We start from the raw sequence: 21,257 nt of genomic DNA, 5'->3' as shown, positions 1-21,257 counted from the left end.
ATTTAACAATGTGATCCGTGCAACATGTACACATCAATTCTAAAAAAAAAAAATGGATGAATGTCACTCTCACTTTTAATTAATGCCCAGAGGTCCTTTTCTCCTAAAACTATATTTAGCACGCTACAAACATGCTTTCCAGATTTTAACAAGTTTAAACAATCGATGATTAATGCATGATTAGGCTATAAGAGCACTTGAAGTGGCAAATCTCCAACTCCATGCCTTGTTTATTGACTTGTTCTAATATGCAAATTGAAAATCATCTTAGCGTAGAAATCTTTATTATATTGATTGATTTCATGTATGTTTGTATCCGATAAAAAATAGAGAAAAAAAATAGATTTCAAGTTCCAATCTTACCCTAATTTTGTATTTATCATAATAAAGTCTAAAAATATAAAAAATAATTTTTTAACGTTTTTAATTTGAAAAATAATAAATCAAGAACAACAAAAGAAAGCACAAAACTTAGATGGTGTGGACTTTACATTCAGCATTGGATTTCAAGTTTCAAATCAAAATCTCTGACCATTTGCTGAAGTGTTGAATGAATTTTTTTTTTACTTTCTTATATAGAAGTCCAAAAATGACTTTCAAGGTTTTGAAAATCCATTCCAACGACCCATTGACATTCATAATTTTTGTTGGAAATTGACATTGACTGGCAACTTCAAATAGAACAGAAGATGGCCCTAGGGCTGCATGAAAAGGCTAAATCTGACATGATTATCCTTGGGACTCAAGAATTTAAAAAAAACTGCGTGCAAATTGGTGCATGATTTGCTTGTCTTGTAAATTGGACCTTTGTGGGAACAAATCTCATTTTTTGTGGGTCCTTGCAGAGTTTTTTGCCCCACGTCCATGAAATTTGTTCGACATTTCTTAAACATGGGTCGGGAACCTCTTGGTCACATCAATTTTTCCAGCTCCTAAATTCAAGTTGTCAGATGGCTGGACAACTTCTCGAGTCAATTAGGGCAAAAACAAAAATTCTAACAGTAGAATAGGGAAAAAAACAAATTAAGCTATACATTATTGCTTTTTGACATATCCTGCCAATAATACATTACTGTATATACTCGAGTATTTCCAAAACATACACAATGACCATGATATTACAGCACCAAATTGTTAGCCTCAAAATTTCTTTCTAGTTTTTCATGTTAAATTCCTATCATTCTATATTGCACAACAAACTCTTCACTTCAGATTTCTTCCTAGTCCTGGTAAACCTAAATGCTCAGAGTTCCGTTAGCTTCTTGCTTTTCTAGCTTGTAAAACAAACTACTCATCATGTATGATGTCATAAATATATGATGAATGGAAGCTTATACTGGTGAAGGTGAGAGTAGAAAATCTGGCTGTAATCTTTGGAGAGGTATCCCACAAAAGGGACACAAGGGTTTAGTGGGGATTTCTTTAACAGAAGATTCTGTCAAGGATTTGAAATCTAAAGGATAACCAGGCAATGTAAAGAGAGTCTCCGGTGGCAATTTGGAAGCTCGTCTACAACAACACTTGCAAAACCATAGAGGGATAGCTGGGCAAACCTGCATGGAAACAGCACATCTTGCCATTTGGTAGATCTGAACAGTTTCGTCAGTACTGTTAGAGCAGTGGCAATGTGCAACTTCTGGAGAATCAAAAGTAACTGACTCTGAACAATAGATGCATTGCTCTTCAACTCCATATTCACTTGACTGAAGCCTGTGTTGAACATAAAATTACATAGTAAGAGAATAAGCACGGCTCAAATATAATAAACAGAAGCGCCCATTTTGCAGACAAACTTAAATCTTCATAGCAAAGAACAGCATTTCAGCTAGGCCATTCTCTGCAAGCAAGCGCTTGGAAATTGGAATAGACCATAATTGTATTATGTTCCAAGACTAGCCTTTTAGTTTGACCTGATTCTAAAGACATTTGAAGCTCGCAGAGTAAATCATCCACTGCATGTTTCACATAGCAATTCATCTTTTTTATTGATCTTGGTATCTGAAACAAAGTGCATTTTGATCTATATAACAATTTTTTTTGATTTGCTACCAGTTTTCCTCGTATATTTGTAAACTTACTGTTAGCAGATTGAAAGTGTTAAAAAAATTACAAATATTTCCTCCCATGAGAATAAACTCTCGTAGCTAACTAACCCCACTCAATTAAAAGTGACAACTTATTTATTTGGGCTCAGATCCCACTTTTTATGCTTCCACGAAATGGGGTAATTTACAGAGAAGATACAACAAAGGAAATGATGTCATTTCAGCTTTTTATTTTTATTTGAGGTGATGGAGCTCTTTGCATTTATGATAGTTATAAAAAAATGCATTATGCAACACAGGTTCCCTTTTCTTATTCCTCGTGTTCAAGAAATGATGCCGTTGTCTATTATTTCCTCCTTTTTCAAGAAAGCGCACGGTCCTCTAAGTCGCCCCATCTCTGGCCCATGGAAGAACTGGTGAAATAATTATAATATCATAATTAACATATCTTTCATCATTGAGAACAAAATGGTAACGAGTACCTTCTTTCACGCTTTCTGACTTCTGATGCGAGGACTTTTAGTTGATCCCTAACACGATCATGATTAAGTGCAATCCACAGCTCCATTTGTTCTACTCCAACAGGATACCAAAATCCAGGTCGGGAAAACGTTGTGGTTGAATCAGACAAACGATTTATAAAAGTAGCCAAACTGAAACCCACAAGCCTTTCACGAAGTTCTTTTTCACTGCTAAAAAGAAGCTCTATCCACAAAGTGAGATGCTCCGCTTTGGCAGCTGCTGAACCTCCTAAGTTCACTTTACAATTAATTTCTTCAGCCTTCACATCAGATAGCATTACACGTCTACAGATGATATTAAGGAGGTGCAATTGTCGAGATGTTATCTTTGAGAAATTCTCCGGGATGCATGTCAGAACGTCGCCAATGGAAAGGCCTGTGTATGAACCCAGAAATGTCACAGAAAGCCACTTAACCAGTATACGGTCCATGTACTTTGGTGCAGACTGCTTGAAAGCCAACAATGCTGCCACTATATCCCAAACAACTAGAGGGTTATCCAGATTTTCATATTTCGTTAAATACCATAGAATATCAGATTCCCAATAATTCAATTCATTTGCAGAAAAACCAAGAAAGGCTTCGCTAGTGAAATCAGAGGAAGAAGGAGACAGTATATCCTTCTGTTGTCCACCTATCCAGAGGAACTCAACGACAGCCTTCTGAAGCCTGCACATTCCACAGAAGAGTCATTATTTATGTGGAACAAAGGCAAACAAGCACCAACACAATATGTTTAAATGTTGGTTTATCCTTGTTGACTTATTTCTCTTCGGTATTCTTTTGCTGCTAGCAGTTGGTCAAAAGGCCTTTTCAATTAAATTCAGTTGCACTAGATTCTTTTGACCTTTTCTTAATATCTCACCATCCACACTCACAAGAGCTGATAAGATGCAAGAACTTATGATTGTTGGATGTGATAAAGCATTTTGGCAGAATGATTCGGCTTACCTTCCCTCATACATGGGATCCAACGAATCACCATCTACATTACGAACCTGCAAATATCAAGCACAGTTGTTTCAGTAATTAATCTACAGCATGCATACATATAATATCCTATCATCAGCATCACGGTAATAAACAAATACATTTCTTCTGTGAAGAGAAGACAGGAGAGTTCTGTTATTTTTGAACATGACAGGAAAGTTGAGAACATGTAGGCTCAAACCATACGCATCCAAAGGCAATATAAATGTTCAATATTTTAATACGTTTATAGTTCTGAATTGTGATGGCCAGTACATGATCTAGTTAACAGTTGACAATCTACCTTCATTCTATTTTGGGGACTAAAACTTTCAAGAGATAGGTAAAAGCTAAGCATCAAGTGCAGAAAGAACCTTCTTGATCTTTCCACGTTCAGGAAAAATTGACAGTGACATTTTTCAAACTCAGCTTTCTAAGGAGCCATGTCATGAAGCTCAAAGTAAAATGTGTCACAACCATAATTTGATACAGTTGGGTATAATGAGTAAGAAATCTAAGAATACAATCAGATAATTCCGAGGGGGGCATAAAGCACTTTAATAGAGATGCCGTACACAACTAAAAACATGTAGATGAGGGTGATAAATTTAGGTGAAGTAACATACCATTGCAAGCGCAATATTTCCAGGGGATGCTGCCACACCAAGGCATGAAACAAAAACATTTGGAAGCTGCAAATAATTTTAAATTTTAGAGCTAGAGTATATATGCTATAATAAATAAATAAATAAATAACAGGAAAAAAGGTTAACATCATACATCATTTGAGCTCCTCAAACCAGGAGTATTTGAAGGAATCGATACTTCACAAAGAGCACTTCCATGCAAAACCCAAGCACGGACATAATTTTCCTTGCATCATTAAACGTTCAATGTTATGTAACTGATGGAATTACATTTAATCGTATAACTTAAAAGTCAAAAAGTTCCATGACATTGCACAGAATAAATCTTAGTACCTGGCCACAGCTGTACAAACAACATCCATCAAAAGCCCAAGCTAAACCTGTGACCTGATGAATTATTAAATATATGAAGGATCATCAAAAAGCAGCAGAAGACTGATCAACTATATATTAAGATACTTACAACACAGTCATGAGCATCATATAAACAAACTTTATCAAATTTGGAGCTGGATATGTCAGCTGTCCATACTTCAAATGAACCAGATCCTTTGCCAACTGCTAAAAGCATTTTGTGCATGGTTTGAACAGGTACCGCCAGTGATAGTACTGAAATTGGGACACAATTGACAGATACAACCTGCTTGGAAATTTAAATGTCAGAATTCACTGCTATGAGTAAATATGCAAACAGAACTGTTGAAGGAGATGACAACACCAACCTCCTTCAGCAGAGAAAAGGGAGCATTATTGGCCCCTGATGTCTCCAGCAACTCCTCACCCTTCCCAATCCAGATCCTCACACTGAAAAGAAAGAAAAACAGAGGGGTTAAAGGTTCTGTCATCCTTAGTAAAAAGGTAATGTAAAGTGGGGTTTGGCTATTCAGATGCTCAGAAGAATGGCCTTACACCATCAGCATGTGTCCATTCAACTAGGCACCAGTTACAATTGGCATTGTATAAATTTCTTTTCTTCATCCTAAAGTTGAAGTTACTATACTTTCAGAGATATTTTACTTTCTCTTAAAGGGATTCGAAGACAAATCGATTAGGTGACACCATTGAACTAAGTGATTCTATAGATTCTAAGAGACATGTGACCTACAAACTTGCAGTGAGGACAAAGGTACTCTGTTTAAAACCATTTCCAGCATATCGATGTCAGAACATGAGGGCCATAGCTTATGTGTATTCAAAAATATAATTATCATGGTACTATAAAGAAATTGAAAAACTGATTAGATGTTCTTGCATACCTAACTCACCTCCCATCAGAACTCCCACTAGCCAATAAGACCTGAGGATTAGACTTGGAACCCAGTAATGCCAAACTGATTGTTGTGACCCATGAATTATGGGCTTGAAGAAGTCCAACAAATGTTACAGTAGTAGGGACCCTACTATGCTCAATAGAGTAGTATTGTGGCACATTAATTCTCCAGACAGAGATTTTACCAGACTTCCCTCCAACTGCAAGTATAGAGAATCCATTGGATGAATCATTTTCTGGAGCTGAACAGATTTTTGATGGCAACCACAGTACTGGTGACCAGGCAATAACAAGAGACGATAACATGGCACAGCGAGAAGCATATTTCTCTGCAGTAATGAGTGGGAGTGTGCAGTTCCCAAGGACCTGAATATTAAATAACAGGCAGAAACAAGGTTTCAAGAGGCATTTCCCATGTCAGATTGGACAAGAAAATGCAAACTATATAGTTACATATTTAAGTTCCCATCGCTAGAGAAAGGGAGGAGAGAAGGATAAGATAAGGGATTGATTCTTTCTTTCTTTTCCCCTTTTCCTTTCCTTTCTTTATTTCTTTTTTTTCTGAGAACAGCTTACCTTAGTTGTCCTCCTCCTGTCTATTTTATTTTCATGGTCAGATCCAGCAGTGGTTCTCCCCCTATTTATAGGATCTGATAACTGGTCCTGAAAAGTTTCCGAGTCCTTAATGCTGTACAGTCATTGAAAAAAGACCTTATGAGTTGAAGTTAAAATTAAAGAAATATCCAAGGAAACAGCAAACTCAAAGGATTCTTCGATCTAAGTTCTCATTTGCCAAATACAAAACCAGTTGGGGTAATACCAAAAGAAAGGAAAGTTCTATTCTTGTCAGCTCAGTTCCATAGAGAAAGTGGAGATGAAACAGAAAGAAAGATTTAAGAAATAGAAAAATTTGGTGCCCTTTCTTCCTGGCACCAACTTTCATCCCTGAACCCATTTTAGAGAGAAATTTGATGGTCCACATGAAAGATGTTAGTTAAAAGCATTTTCAACCATTCCTTACTTTTCTCTTCATAAACAAAGAGTGCAATATTAGGAAGCTATGAAATTTTCCTATTCAGTTTTCTCTTGTTGTGAACTTGACAGAGTGCAAAAAAGACATATATGCAGTTTTGGTCGTGTACTTTGAGAGAGGGTAAAGAGTTAAGGCAGTAAAAGAATCTTCTAACCAAAAATGAGGGGAGTAAGAAAAGGGGAAAGAACTATTTACTTGTAAGTGGGAACATTCACTTTCCTTCGCTTGTATTGCTTTAATGTGCCAGAGTTTGGCAAGTCATTAGCACAGGATTTTGGTCGCTCATCAGCACATCCTTGGATTATTGGTTGCCCCTGGGGGAAGACTCAAAATATTAAAGATATTAACAATAATGATAACAAAAACAATCCTTGGATGATGCAGCAACTGGGAATATAATCAAATGGTAACCGGACAATTCAAACCAGGTGATTTAATAACTGAGAACTTACATGGGAGAATTCAGAGGGGGTATTATCCAACTCCCCAAAATTGATTTTGGCAAGATAATCATATAGCCTATCTGATATATCCACAACCTACAGGAAAGTGCGAGAGTGATAACTGTGATCAATGCATATAAACATGATGAACATCCCAAACCAAAAATTATATTCCACTATTACATGCAAACATCATATCTATTAGATAGTCATTCAGTAAATGATGGTTATAAAAGGAAAAAAATTTCATTGACTTTTCAATCCTCACTACAATTTAGAAAATTGCATGAATAAGTGCTTCATTACCTCTACCCACTCAGCACTAAAATCACAAAAAGGTGGACGGTAAATCTTAACACGCCCTTCTACAGTGCAGACAGCAAGCAAGCACCTGCATAGAATTACATTACAAATGGAACACCATAAATTGATCTGCTCAACCTTTAAATGAACTTAGTTCAAGAGGAGCAAAGTCTGTGAACGTTATCGTAACACCTCATCATATGACCAAAACCCTTAAATTCATACCCATAATTTGGAGCCATTCCAATTGGGGACCATGAAATTGACCGAACACATGGACGACGGTCTCGAGATAATGCAGCGGGCAGCATGCAGTTAGTGAATAAATCTGCAAGCATTCCAAATAATAAAACAACATGTTTAACCGTGTAAATCAAAAGGCCGAAACCCATTTCTCAAAAGAACTAGTAATAAAGGCATACCCTCCCTATTAACACAACCAATTGGGTACGGTTCACATGTCGGAACTCTGATCAAACCTCTTGGTCCATAAGGCACTGCTGGATTCTATACCTCACAAAATCACAGTAATCAATAAAAAATTACTAAGAACTTAAAACATTAGAATAATAAAAGCCCAAATTTCCACACCTAAAATAGAAAAGCCTCAAACTTTTTCTATTGCATCTACTAAAGAAACACGTAATAAACTCCAAATTACAAAAGTAACTATCAGTATCATTTATTAAGCAGCACTAACAACCAAGTGAAACACAATAATCCAAACAATAAAACACCAATATCCCTTTTACTATGACGATGATGATGACCAATATCCCTTTTATCCAAGGAAATTGTTGAATTTCCTTGGCTTTTTTCTTGCAACTACTAGTAATAATACTAACTAATTATGCAACACCAAAAACATAAACACTTCCATCACTGAATTTGCTAAGCTAAAATCTAAAAAAATTTGAACTTTTTAGTTGCATTCACATAACCACAAAATCAACTCCAGATACGATACTAATTAGCATGTGCAGCAACTAATTAAGAAAAAATAAGGAATTAAAAGCTAAAGTTAAAAAAAAAAGAGCTACAGATTTTGTTCTTGCAATTACTAATAACAATAGTTACTAGCTAAGCAAAACCAAAAACACAAAAAAAAAAAAAAGCTTCCTTCTGAATTGGCTAAGCCAAAATTTAAAAATTTTGAAACTTTTTCATTGCGTTCACTAAATAACCACACAATCTACTCTAATTACGATCTTAATTAGTAGAATCAGTAACTAATTAACAAAAAAAAAAGCTTCGATAGACTGCATTGACTCAATAGACTGTTATCAGTAGCAGGAGTGAGTAATTAGAGAATGATGATTACCAGAATGGTGACGAGGTGAGCGGAAGCGACGGCGATGAAGTTATCGTCGGACCAAGCAATGGAGTTTGGATACGACGGCGACGCCACTAACGCCACCGCCTGGAATCGCGACGCCATTGACGTTGACTGATTCTGCACGGTTAGAGTAGAGTGAAGAGAGGAGGGTTTTTTTTTTTTTGAGGTGGGGGGGGATTTGGAGGGAAAAATAAGAGTTTTATTATTTGCTGCAAAACCCTAGTTCGAATCCTGATATGGTGCTTCTATCTAGAGAGGCTGTCTTCTCTTATTTTCTCTCTTTTTATTCCCGTTAATATTTTTCAATATAAACGACACCGTTTTCTGTTCCTCCATTGATATGGATTGGGTGATTTGGGTCAGGTTAATATTTGGCATTGAAATTTTTTCTTGAGAAAAATCTTCTCATAAAATTAGTAATTTTGGAGGTTATATATATCAAATAAACATCTCAATCCAATAGTTTAAGTTGTTAGGAGAGATTCCAATATATAATTTATATTATTCTCTAACACACTCCCTCAAGTGAAAGTTATTTGGGTTTGAAACTTGCACAGATTCACATTACTTTGTGCTTAACTTTTATCAAATAAATGGGAACGGTGAGATTCGAACTCGTGACTATTTAGTCATCAAGGCTCTGATACTATATCTTAATCCAATAACTTAAGTTATTAGATGAGGTTATAAGATAAGATATATATATATATATATATATATATATATATATATATATATATATATATATATATATATATATATATATAGAGAGAGAGAGAGAGAGAGAGGACTTCCTCAACTACGATATTTTGAGATTACGGTTTGGATTATGCTTCTCGATCCTGCATGAACAAGGCTAACATCACATGGATTGAAACAATAGGACAAAAGGTTTGATTTTTTATTTTATTTTTCTGTCTATATTTTTTCCACAAAATACAATTTTTTTTATTTCTATATTTATTTTTTCTTTCCAGAGATATTACCAAAACGCAACCTTCATCTCTTATAAAAGAAACAACAGGATTAAAAGCAAGTTTGTACTGGAAAAATAAAAGAAGAGAAAAAGGTGGACTGTGCTGAAACCCACTTGTTTATCACAAGGTATTTGTTTTGTATTGATATCCGAGTTGTTTTATTATTATTATTATTAAAATTTGAATTTTTTTTTGTTTTGATTAAATTTTTTAGTATTTTAGATCATTTTGATATGTTGATATTAAAAATAAATTAAAAAAATATATTATTTTAATATATTTTCAAGTAAAAAATATTTTGAAAAACAACATTTATCATACTCTCAAACACTCCGTGTGTTTATTTTGTGTTCAAAAAGTATTTTTGAAAATTTTTAAATTTTTTATGATTTTGGATCGTTTTGATATGATGTCAAAAATAAATTTTAAAAAATATAAAAAATATAATTTTAATACATTTCTAAATAAAAAAATATTTTAAAAAACAATCGATACCATAATTTCAAATATTATAATAGTATATAGAAGACGTGTCATTGTTTTTACGTTTCAAAAGCGTTTTTGAAACAAAATTATAAATTCTTAATTTTTTTTCTTTACTTCAAATTAACATATTTATGATATTTTTAAATTATTTTAATACGCTAATATTAAAAATAATTTTTTTAAAATAAAAAATTATATTATTTTAATATATTTTTAAATAAAAAATATTTTAAAAACCAACACCAACCACCATCCTAAAAATCCACTAATTTGTTGCGGATGCTTCGGAGATGCAGAAAGTGGTTGGCCCATGCCCATGGAGAAGGAGGATGGAACAGCCAGTCAAATCAAAAGAAATTCCATGAGCACAGAAACAATATGTTGCCCTTCACCTTTCCATGTTCACTCGGCGATCATTTCCAGGTCCTTGTCGTGCCTCTACCTTGTTATCATCTCTCTTACCCAGCTCCATCAGTTTCATTACCTCCATTTGCAATTACATTCTGAGCAGCTCTTGTTTCAAACCTGCAAATTCACCTTCTTCTCCTTGCCAATGCCCTGGAGTTTCTTGCTTTCCCAACAACAGCCTTCAAGTCAATGCCTGAAACCTTTCAGGATCTGGACTTCTTCGTATCATGAACAATTCCCCATGTTTCCCATCTCTGCCTCCCAAACATCTGGTCTCTCTTCATCTCAGTAGCAACGTTTGTTCACATAAAAGTAGACCTTGTCCTAGAGATTATGCATTTGGTAACTAGTTTCGATTAAATTAAACTAGATAGATAACTCGTGGTATGCCGTTGCGGGCTGAGATAAGGAAAGGTTGGCGTTATTGTGATGACCAGCATAAAAAAAATGCTCACTAAAAATATAAGAAATTATAAAATTTAATTTTTATATAATATTCATCTATAAAATTTATTTTTTGTTATAAAAAAACGATTTGAATCAACCCTGGATAGCATAGCAAAATCATGATTTAAGTCATAAAGTTAGGATAACCCGGTAAAGCAATTAAAAAGAATTATGATGTCCAATTTCAACAATTTAAATGTAAAATAATTAAATTAAAAAAATCAATTAACAAAAAAAAAAAAAACACCAGTAAACTCAGCAAGTTAGATCATGGAAATCAATCCAGTGCTAAAACTTTCCCTTAACATTACATTACGAGAATCTCATATATAAACATCCGAACAAATTACCAACTCAAATTTAAAAAATATTAGTAAAAGGATCAAATTATAAAAGAAAAATTGAATGACCTTAAAAATTATTTTATTAATTATGCAAATCAATCATTGATGTTAGCAAAGAAATGGGATTGCACGTTTATTTAGTCTTCAATTCCAATCTCTGAATTTCTAGTTCTTTTATACGAATGCAATTGAATTTGATTTTTTAAAATTGAGAATCAACTAAGAACGTAATATTTCCCCAACACTAAAAGGTACCATCATTGCCATAAAAACAAATTATAAAAATTAATTTCAGACCAAATAAAATAAAAAAATATCAGGACAAAAACAAATCTTTTATTATGCAAATTAAAAGTGAAAGCTATCACATGTCATAGTAGTGCACTAGCTATTTGACTGGTGAAAGCTCTCACATGTTACAATATTGCACTAAATATTTTTTTTTTTAATAAAAAAAATTTACATGAAGGTTTTTCCAAGATGTACTTGTATATAAAATTTTGTTATGCATATGCTTATAATTAAATAAATTGATAATCATGTATCTTAAAAAATGAAAATAAAAAGTTATTAACAATAAATGAAAAATTAATAAACACGGATGGATCAAGATCTTAGACATTACAACATGGGTCTTTCACTTGATTGTCTTAAATGATCTTATTTATCAAAATCAAATTTTCATTCAATTAAATAATAGTAAAAATAAATACACATAAAATTGATTGAATAAAATAAAAAAATATTATATAAGGTTACACATGTTATAAATATTATGAAAAATAAATAAATATTTTTTTATTCATATAAAACACAAAAAACAATTATAGATGAATTAAGATAATATCTTTAAAAATTAAATGCATACAAGATAATTAAAAAAATAATTGTAATTTTAAAGAGGCTATATAAACAAAATTATTGAGAGAAAATATATTAATTTAAATATAAATAAAATATTAATATTGAAAAAAAACATATAAAAAAGCGTTAATTTAAAAAAATAGGAGAAAATAATTTAGAAAAAGAAAAGAAAAAGCTTGGGTGTTACGGGGCCTGACAAGCCATACCAACCTGCTTGGCCTATCTCGTCAGGGCCCGCGTGTGGGCCTGTCAGGGCAGAACCACACGCTCAGGCCCATAATTCCTTTTCATTGCAAAGTTGCCCACCTATTTTTTTTGAAAGAAAATTAAACTAGATGACGCATCGTCTGCTTTTCTCTATTTTGACTACCATGACAGCTGAAAAATCTAGGTTTGAGTTTTTTTTCCTCCAAAAACTCATTTTTTTTCTCCAAAACACCTAGAAAACACCATAAGAATCTCGAGAAACCTATTTATGGCATGAAAAAAAAACTCAAAACCCGAAATTAACAAAAAACCAAAAATCTTGTTGAGTCAACGTCTATTTTTTTAAAGGCATTTTTAAGGTAAAAAACACTTAAGCTGAAATCTCATAATTAAATAGAACTATTTGATATAAAAATCAATTATTTTGGTAGTCAAAATCGATGCCAACAATATTTTCTCTATATATTTAGAATTCAGTGACCTTGCTCTCTCATTTCTCAAATCATGGACTAGAATATAACAAAAGTGAACTTTTATACTAAAATTGAATTGAAAAAAATATTGAGAGACCGATATAAATTTTTTAAAGTGTGAGGACTAAATTAACTTTTTGTGTAAACTTTGAAACCATCACCCATTTATTGAGCCTTTTCTATTTTGGTCCTTTCTCTTTTCATTTTGTCCTTAGTCAACAAATTTGATTTATTTGCCTTTCAATTTGGCCCAAAAACGGATGCAATTGTGTAAAAAATAAATTCAAGAATCAAATTTAAAAAAAGCAAAATTTTGAACAATAAATTCATAATAAAATATGAAGAGTGAGCAGTGGTGTGCGCATAATAAAAATGTCATACCTTTTAAATTTTTAATAATAATTATTCTTCTTATCTTTTTAAGAAAATAAAGTTGCCATCATTATCTTAACTTATTTCAATATATGTTCTTATGGCTCAAGCCAGTTTTGAACTTACAAGTTATTACTTATCACCATAGTAGTAATAAGAAACAACCCAGAGTCGATCTGCCCTAAGATTGGGTGGCCAATCGAATGGATTGATTGGTGTCCACCAAAGTTAGTTTTTTTTTTTTATATAAAAAAAATCTTTAAAATAATATTATTTTAAAAAAATAGATTTGTTTTTGTAATTTAATATTTTTATTTTAGAATATATTTGATATTATAGTAATGATTATTTTTTAAAGTATTTTTTATTTGAAAATATATTAATTTTTTATTTTTAAAAATTAATTTTTAATATCATCACATTAAAAAAAATTTATAAAAAATAAAAAATTTATAAAAAATTTTAATTTTAATTATAAAAAATAAAAACTGTTGCTTATTATGTCTTGTTGAATTCATCTCCTTTCATAACATAAGAAAGTAGTTTGACACATGTTTCATTTGATTTTACCGATTCCGTGTCATCTACCTTAATATAGTAACCAATAGCTGACAAGCAATCACTGTTTGAATCGCCAAACAGGGCTCATCTTATAACAAGGGCTTATTATTACACTACGAAAGTGAAGTGTGTGATTGCAGCCAAAACGCAGCATCGGCCAAAGTTTCAAGCCTTGAGACAAGGAACGACAAGAAACCCTAGCTAGCTTCTTCGCTCTCTCTCTCGAAACCACCGCGACTAGCTTCCCGACTCACTTCAACTGCTCGCTCCGGCATCGACATTTCTTTCTCTCTCGGTACAATCATTAATAACCTAGCTCATCTCTGTCTCTCTCTAACCTCTTCAAGTTCATTTTAGGGTTTCAAGATTCCAATCTTCGATTGTTAAACCCTAACAACTTCCAAAACTTGAATCTTACAGCAACTAATTGAATTACTGCTCAATAATTACGATTAATCGACTGTGATTTCTTGTGTAATTGTTATTCAATGCAGTTCGTGTTCTTTAGAGTATTTATTTTTAGTATTTTTAAGTTTTTTTCATTAAAAACAAATTTAACTTATATTTTGATTGAAATTGAGAAGATGGTAACATTAACTGACTCCTTAACATATTGAAAACACTTTGATGCTCCGTTCGAGCTATATAATTGGAGTAACTCATGTTGCGGTTGCGAAATGTGTGGTGTGGGTTGAGACTGCTTTTACTTGATGTGAGGACGAGCTTAGGAAGTACTAACTGACTAAAGTAAGGAAGATGGAAATGGGATGCGAGTCCATAGTCTCGTATGGCTGTATAGATTAGTTGTTGTGTGCTTTTTTTTTTAAACTTTGAACGAGATAGGCCAGATTGTTTTCTGAATTACTTACTTGATGAATTGTTGAGTCGGTGAATTTAATCTGAGAACAGAAAAGTCTTACAAAGTGATGTGAAAGCCAGATGCCCCCTAGCCTCTACCCGAGGGAGACTTGAAAAGGGGGAATTTGGGGGTGTATTTGTAATTTACAGGGTTGTTTTGTTCAATTCTGATTGAAAAGCGAGCTGAGTAAGGTATATAAATAAATATGTTACTTGATCTCTTGACACAAATGCTTTCTTTATGATAGATGACAAGCGCTTGGACAAATTTGAGCTTTGCAATCATGCATAGGGATATAGAGAGGGAGTGGGAAAATCAGGGTGGATTGGACTTATGAGTATTATTTTTTATAACTGGAGATTGTTACTCACACTCAGAAGAGCTATACATCTGCAAAATATTGTGGAATGATGAGGAGACCAAATATATATTTCCAATTTATTATAGCTTTGGAACTTCTTGGAGAAAATGTGCGATGGAGCTTGTGGAGCATGGTTCACATGGAGGATTGCTCTCTTGGTTTGCTTCATAGTTTTTGGTTTTGCCATACTTTTGTTATCATCATAGTACATGCTGATGATAAACGCAACATAACCAGATAGAGTTGTTTTCGTTTCTGGAAATGTTCCTTTATTTATGCAATGCATTTGCATCGTGCAGCGAAGGCTTTGCTATATTCTTCCGATACAAAAAATGAGTGGTCGTTTTTCTCGTACAATCTATGTTGGCAACTTACCTGCAGATATAAGAGAATCGAAAGTTGAAGATCTGTTTTACAAGGTTTGTATTAAATGTTTTCATGTGAAGCTTATACTTCTTGTTAGCAGAATAATGAGATTTATTCATTTTAAGTTAATTATATGTGCACCATTATCATTGCTATTAACCTCAGAAATGATTATTTTTTCCTACTATTAAGCATGTACATGCCTGCTTGCTATTTATCACTATTTCCTTGAGTGATGCTATATATTTCCAGCATCCCATGCTTGCCTCAAAACATGTCAAAAGTTCATTCAGGCACAGCTGTGCTTCTGATCAGTGGATTCAAATATTGAGAAATTTAAGCAATACATTGCTTGTCTGTATACTGCTCTGAGGATGAACAATATGTGCGCGTATAACTTATGCAATGCTCGCTGTTTGCACAATAACATAGAGAAATAGCTGTTACTAGACCAGTTATATATATATATATATATAAAGATGGCATGGTTAGTATTTGCTATACAGCTGCAATTTAGCTGTCCAATGGTTTACCAGTATGGCTAAGCTTACAGATTTTGTTATTTGATTTTGCAGTATGGCCGTATCCTGGATGTTGAATTGAAGATTCCACCTCGGCCCCCTTGTTATTGTTTTGTCGAGGTAGTGCTCTTACTACACTTGATCTCTGCAACATATGGAGCTAGGTAGCCATCTTGTATTTTCTGGATGGAAAAAAGGAGAGCGCTTTGAATTATCTTTTGGGGCCATTGTGTGCATTGTTGGTTGTCTTGGGTTGCAACAAGAGTGTAGATTTTTTTTGAGTCTGGGGTGGGGAGCAACAACTTATTGAGAAAATGCTGAAACTATCCTCATTATCTCACCGAGCCCCCTCTCACAACTGGAATCTTCACCATTGGACTTGTGGTTTTTTGTTTGCAGTTTGAAAATGCTCGGGATGCTGAAGATGCAATAAGGGGCCGTGATGGCTATAACTTTGACGGTTCTCGTTTAAGGGTATTAACTGGTTCCAATTGTTTCTCTATATATCTTTTACTGCTTGCCTCTTTTATTTCTCATTGTTACTATGCAGGTTGAGCTTGCCCATGGTGGTAGAGGACCATCGTCAAATGATCGTCGTGGTGGGTATGGTGGTGGTGGTGGTGGTGGAGGAGGAGGAGGAGGAGGTGGAGGTGGAGGTGGGGGTCGACTTGGCATCTCACGCCATTCTGAATTTCGAGGTTTGTTTGGGGAATATTTTTTTTCTATATAAAAGATTCAGAGCAATAAATAGACACTGTCCTTCCAAAACCTACCCTTCTTGCATATGTTTTGCTCTAGTTTCCTTCCAAGTAACCTGGATATAATTTGAAACCACATATTTGACCTGCAGTTATTGTTCGTGGTCTTCCTTCTTCTGCTTCCTGGCAAGATTTGAAGGTTGGAGAACTTCCAATGCTTGACCAACCAAAATTTATATGTTTATGTACCTTGCTACTTAGTGATAAATTGATTTCAGGATCATATGCGGAAAGCAGGAGATGTGTGTTTTGCTGAAGTTACTCGTGATGGTGATGGTATGCCTCTTAGAATGCTGTAACTTCCCATTCCTGTTCCTGTTTTAGCTTTTTTCTTGAAATTCATCTAACTGGCGTTCAATTTCACATCCCAATTTGGAGTGAGGTGCAAAGTATGCTTGGATGCTGATTTTGGAACACACAGTGTTAAATATCTCATGAGCTGCATGTCTTCATGCTGCTACTGAATTGAAATTTTGGACTTAACATTCAGGAACTTTAGGCCTTGTTGATTATACAAATCATGAAGACATGAAATATGCCGTGAGTTGTTTCTTGGTTCAAAAAAAAAATAAAATGCTTGGGATTGTTTTTCTTTCCTCTTATCTAACAGCTGGCATGGGTTTATGTTATTCAGATTCGGAAACTTGATGATACTGAGTTTAAAAATCCCTGGGCCAGAGCTTATATTCGGGTAACCATTAAATCCAGCATTTTATCTGTTGAGTTGGTAGTAAGTTAATTCAAATATTTGAAAATGGTTTTATAGTGCAGAACTGTCTCAAGCATGCAAATTTGCCCTGTTCTCACTTTAATTATACCTAGCGGATCCTTACCTCACTCCCTCCATCTTCTATTTTGGAGTTCTAGGAATTGTTGAAAACATCAAGTTTCGAGGCCTTTTCTTTTCATACTTCTGTAGAATAAAAATAGCTCACTATCTTCCACATGGAGATGCTTTGGACCTATATTAAGGAAAATATTTTTTAAAAGATGCCAGGCTCATTTAATAATTGCTCTTGGTTCTGCTGTTTGTTCTGATTCTTAAAGGTGAAGCAATATGAGGGCTCTCCATCAAGGAGCCGGAGCCGTGGCAGGAGCAGGAGCAGAAGCAGGAGCAGGAGCCGAAGTCCGAGGAGGAACCGGAGGTGTGTGTGCTTATTTTTTTCAATGGCATTCTACTTTGAAGGTTTTTTTTTTCCACCATAAAGTGATAGCTGTCTGTTTTATGCAGCAAATCATTGGAACGATCTGTTTCAAGGTCAAGGTCAAGGTCGAGGTCAAGGTCTAAAACTAGATCTGCTTCACCTCTCAAATCATCCAGGTAATTAGTTTCTTTGCATCACATTTTATTTGCTGTTTTTCTTGAGCTAAGGCACCTTTTGTCTTTCTCTTGTATTGAATACGCAGACCAAAATCAAGGTCCAGGTCGAGGTCTGAATCTCCCACCAAGGCAAGTCCCCCTTTGGTTGGTTACTCAAAAAAGAAAGGGCAAAGAATTTTTAGTTATTATTTTGTTGTGCGCGTGAGACTTCAATACAGTGTCTAATAATGTACTCAGTATAAGCTCTTCTCTCTATGCAGGCACGGTCAGGCAGTGCCTGACCGCTTTAAACTCCGTATCCAATCAGACTGTTACCTGAAACTTCTTCGATGTAGAAAACTCTGAGGCCTGCCTGCAAGAATATCGAGGGGCCAGTTGTTCTAAATATCCAGTCAGACTGTTACTTGAAATGCTTTGATGAAGACATGAACTAGTAGTGTAAGGCTTGGTGGTTTCTTGTCATTTTGGATTGCGGATTTTTACCTTAAGCTTGAACCGAGTATTTGTTTATGTTGGCACTTTTGTGTTGAATTTGGCTACTTCCCTTCCATCAATTTAAATCGGTGAACATTCAAGTGTGTTATAGTTTGACCTGTTACTTGTCACTCCAGTTGCTCTGATCTGTTAATATAAAGCGACGGTGCTGTGACGTCATTTTATTGTCCATTACCGGTGGAACATTGGTGGTGAAATGCCATGGAAAATGAAATGGGACCAAGTATTCCCACCTGTGGTGATGAGAGTGAGCAGATGTGAATGTTTCCTCTTCATTCACTGCCTGTATGTACACGAGAGTTTCGAGGTGATTGAATTCACTTGACTTAATTGATTTGTCGGGTTAAAAAATAATCAAAATACTTATAAAAAGTGATTTTTAGTTTTAAATTTTTTTTCAAGTAGATCTTTTTGTAATATTGAACGTCATTGTATTGGATCAGCTTAGATTTTGTGGCTTAACTTATTAAATTCATGATCTAAGTGATTTTGTGGCTTAACTTATTAAATTCATGATCTAAGTGGTGGATTTTGCTAAATTTAAGATATTTTAAAAAAATTTATTTTCAATTTAATAATATAATAAAAAAATATATGCTTGTAAAACCAAATATAAATTAAATATTGAGATTTTTGTTTGAGATTGTAATAATTTTATAAGATATTAATTGAAACAAAATATAAAGAAAAATATAAAATTAAATAAATATTAAAAAATAAAATTAAAAAAAAACTGAGATGAAAGGATAAAAAAAAGGAAAATGTAAAAAAAAAAAATATATCTTCTTTACTGTTTATTTTAACATGGAAATAAGTTACGGTGATTCTTGCCCACCATTGACAGATGGACTCCACCAACCAAGGATGGTAGGCCATGGAATCCATCTTGGCGCCAACAAATAATTTGCAATATGGGCTCATTGTACTTACTTGGGCTGCTACAAAATACAAAGAAAAAAGCAATACCATTTCTTTCTTTCTTGCCGCTCTTCCTGAAACCCTAGTCCTATCTATAAATACAAATCAAACTCCCTACGCAGCAGCAGGTCACCAAGCAAATCACAGCAATCATGGCTGGTAGTGAGCTTGCTTGCATTTACGCTACCCTCATCCTCCACGATGAAGACATCGCCATCTCTGTAAGAAACACTCATCACAAACACAAAGTTGTTGGTTTTTTTTTTCCTAAGGTTTTGCGAAGAAAACTAATGTTTTTTTCTTGAAATAATTATGCAGTCAGATAAGATTGCTACACTGGTGAAGTCAGCTAATGTGAATGTGGAATCTTACTGGCCAAGTCTTTTTGCTAAGCTTGCTGAAAAGAGAAATGTGGGTGATCTTATCATGAATATTGGCGCTGGTGGTGGTGCCGCTGCTCCTATTGCTGTTTCTTCTTCTGCTCCTGCCGCTGCATCTGCCGCTGCTCCTGCTGTTGAGGAGAAGAAGGTAAAATTAATGGTGCTGTTTTTTGGTGTCGAAGTCTTAAAATTGAGTGTGTTGTTTTTGTTGTGATTTGTTTTGCTTATTTGTCAAGGTTTGATTTTCACGGGAATTTTAAATGAAATTGCAGGTTTTGTTTTGTGGGTTATTTGAGTTTAGAGAATTTGTATTTTGTTTTGAGATTTGGTTTTTGTTTACGTGCAGGAGGAAGCTCCAGAGAGTGACGATGACATGGGATTCAGCTTGTTCGATTAGGTGCTTCTTTCCATTGTTATCAATTGTAACTCTTTTGGCTTCTTTATGAAATTAGGACCGGCTCCTAAATTGCAATTTGGTGAAATTTTGGTTGATGATTTGAGAATTTCTAACTGATTGACCATGAATTCTTTCTAGTAATACAAGAATTTTTGATGTTTTAGCATTATAACTTGCTTGTTTATACCAATCATGATTCAGTTCTCAACAACTCTTACTTGTTGGATCAAACTTCAATGGTTTTGTTGTTTCAAAACTTTCAAATATATCCGACTAAGTTGTTATTTACTCTATTATAGTTTAGGATGTCATCCAAGTTTGATGTTCATGGCGTTGGAGATTATCCAAGTTTTGGAAACCTATTAACACAGTTCACGATGGAAAAAGTTTTTTTTTATGCAATAGTTTTCTAGTTGTATTCATTACTGTGGCAATGCTGCATTGCTAATATCATGTGCTCGAGTTTCTCTTTGGTTCGAACTTCTGTCATCTTTCCACTTGTAACAGCTAGGAGATGATTGTGTTGCTAATTTCAAAACACCACAGAGAAGAGATCTAGCCTCCTCAACAAAAACCGAACCTATTCTTGAGTCCAAAAAGATAGTGCTTCAGCGTGAGAGCTTGAGAGTTTTGAAGTTGGTATTTACAGTGGAAAAATAGTCGCTTTAATTGCTGGAATATGCTATGTGAGTCTTAATTGGACAATGAGATTTGAGTTGAAAGAAATTTGAACCATTTTTTCTGTGCTAAACTGCTTCAATTTACTAACAAGGGCTATGGAAAATGATCATTGGACATTGCTTTGGCATGCTTACTTGGAACCCATTAGGGCCTTTTTGTTTCTGCGTTTTAAAAGCGCTTTTGACAAAATTTAAATTTTTTTTATTTTTTTATTAACTTGAAATTAATATGTTTTTAGTGTTTTCAAATCATTTTGATGTGCCGATGTCAAAAATAATTTTTAAAAAATAAAAAAAATCATTGGCATGTATTTTGGCACGAAAAGCTATTTGAAAAGCAACAGCAACCACACTGCCAAACAAACCCCTTTCTAACGTATAAAGACAAGAGCATTAGCCCTGTCATGATGCACCCATCTATTTAATACATAGTTTGTGTTCATACCAAATAAAAAAATAATATCGATTGGTCCATAATTAATTAAATTACTTAAT

General features: G+C 34.1%; 3 protein-coding genes across 6 annotated transcripts; 2 read left to right on the top strand and 1 right to left on the bottom strand.

The window, feature by feature from the left end:
- Window positions 1-1,007: 1,007 nt before the first annotated feature.
- LOC7464306 (uncharacterized) lies at window positions 1,008-8,795 on the bottom strand. Of its 3 annotated transcripts, none has more exons than XM_002317769.4 (16): window positions 8,553-8,795; window positions 7,654-7,738; window positions 7,457-7,559; window positions 7,235-7,319; window positions 6,938-7,024; window positions 6,681-6,799; window positions 6,029-6,140; window positions 5,448-5,818; window positions 4,905-4,986; window positions 4,646-4,822; window positions 4,516-4,569; window positions 4,316-4,408; window positions 4,162-4,227; window positions 3,518-3,564; window positions 2,528-3,235; window positions 1,008-1,710 (listed from the first exon to the last, which is right to left on the bottom strand). In XM_002317769.4, exons 1-16 carry the CDS (start codon window positions 8,667-8,669, stop codon window positions 1,332-1,334), a joined length of 2,685 nt encoding a protein of 894 aa, XP_002317805.4. In that variant the 5' UTR covers window positions 8,670-8,795; the 3' UTR covers window positions 1,008-1,331. The 3 variants fall into 3 exon arrangements, with proteins under 3 accessions (XP_002317805.4, XP_024437886.2, XP_024437887.2); XM_024582118.2 differs by having other exon boundaries at window positions 4,715-4,822; XM_024582119.2 differs by lacking the exon at window positions 7,654-7,738 and having other exon boundaries at window positions 8,553-8,679.
- A 4,995-nt stretch (window positions 8,796-13,790) lies between these two features.
- On the top strand, window positions 13,791-18,477 carry LOC18103658 (serine/arginine-rich splicing factor SR34A). Of its 2 annotated transcripts, XM_024582826.2 has the most exons (14): window positions 13,791-14,001; window positions 14,813-15,084; window positions 15,226-15,345; window positions 15,868-15,933; window positions 16,213-16,287; window positions 16,364-16,511; window positions 16,664-16,710; window positions 16,790-16,847; window positions 17,062-17,111; window positions 17,206-17,262; window positions 17,619-17,716; window positions 17,803-17,892; window positions 17,979-18,021; window positions 18,153-18,477. In XM_024582826.2, the coding sequence occupies exons 2-14, from the start codon at window positions 15,034-15,036 to the stop codon at window positions 18,171-18,173; spliced, it is 924 nt and encodes a 307-aa protein (XP_024438594.1). In that variant the 5' UTR covers window positions 13,791-14,001; window positions 14,813-15,033; the 3' UTR covers window positions 18,174-18,477. The 2 variants fall into 2 exon arrangements, with proteins under 2 accessions (XP_024438594.1, XP_006376671.1); XM_006376609.3 differs by lacking the exon at window positions 14,813-15,084 and having other exon boundaries at window positions 13,792-14,001.
- Window positions 18,478-19,332: 855 nt separating this feature from the next.
- Window positions 19,333-20,254, top strand: LOC7464304 (60S acidic ribosomal protein P1). Its single transcript, XM_006376608.3, has 3 exons — window positions 19,333-19,526; window positions 19,624-19,833; window positions 20,032-20,254. The coding sequence occupies exons 1-3, from the start codon at window positions 19,458-19,460 to the stop codon at window positions 20,080-20,082; spliced, it is 330 nt and encodes a 109-aa protein (XP_006376670.2). The 5' UTR covers window positions 19,333-19,457; the 3' UTR covers window positions 20,083-20,254.
- The last annotated feature ends 1,003 nt before the right edge of the window (window positions 20,255-21,257 follow it).

The sequence above is a fragment of the Populus trichocarpa genome, chromosome 12 (genome assembly GCF_000002775.5).
Source record: "Populus trichocarpa isolate Nisqually-1 chromosome 12, P.trichocarpa_v4.1, whole genome shotgun sequence".
Lineage (NCBI taxonomy): Eukaryota > Viridiplantae > Streptophyta > Magnoliopsida > Malpighiales > Salicaceae > Populus > Populus trichocarpa.
This window is presented reverse-complemented; position numbering and strand designations above follow the sequence as displayed.

Coding starts and splice junctions, on each gene's coding strand:
- LOC7464306 (XM_002317769.4), bottom strand. CDS start 8,669: ATGGCGTCGCGATTCCAGGCGGTGGCGTTAGTGGCGTCGCCGTCGTAT. Junction 7,025..7,234: donor TTAGTGCTGAGTGGGTAGAG/GTAATGAAGCAC, acceptor ACTTTCCTGTAG/GTTGTGGATATATCAGATAG. Junction 6,800..6,937: donor CCCCCTCTGAATTCTCCCAT/GTAAGTTCTCAG, acceptor GTCTTCCCCCAG/GGGCAACCAATAATCCAAGG.
- LOC18103658 (XM_024582826.2), top strand. CDS start 15,034: ATGTGCGATGGAGCTTGTGGAGCATGGTTCACATGGAGGATTGCTCTC. Junction 15,085..15,225: donor CATGGAGGATTGCTCTCTTG/GTTTGCTTCATA, acceptor TGCATCGTGCAG/CGAAGGCTTTGCTATATTCT. Junction 17,893..17,978: donor TCACCTCTCAAATCATCCAG/GTAATTAGTTTC, acceptor TTGAATACGCAG/ACCAAAATCAAGGTCCAGGT.
- LOC7464304 (XM_006376608.3), top strand. CDS start 19,458: ATGGCTGGTAGTGAGCTTGCTTGCATTTACGCTACCCTCATCCTCCAC. Junction 19,527..19,623: donor ATGAAGACATCGCCATCTCT/GTAAGAAACACT, acceptor ATAATTATGCAG/TCAGATAAGATTGCTACACT. Junction 19,834..20,031: donor CTGCTGTTGAGGAGAAGAAG/GTAAAATTAATG, acceptor GTTTACGTGCAG/GAGGAAGCTCCAGAGAGTGA.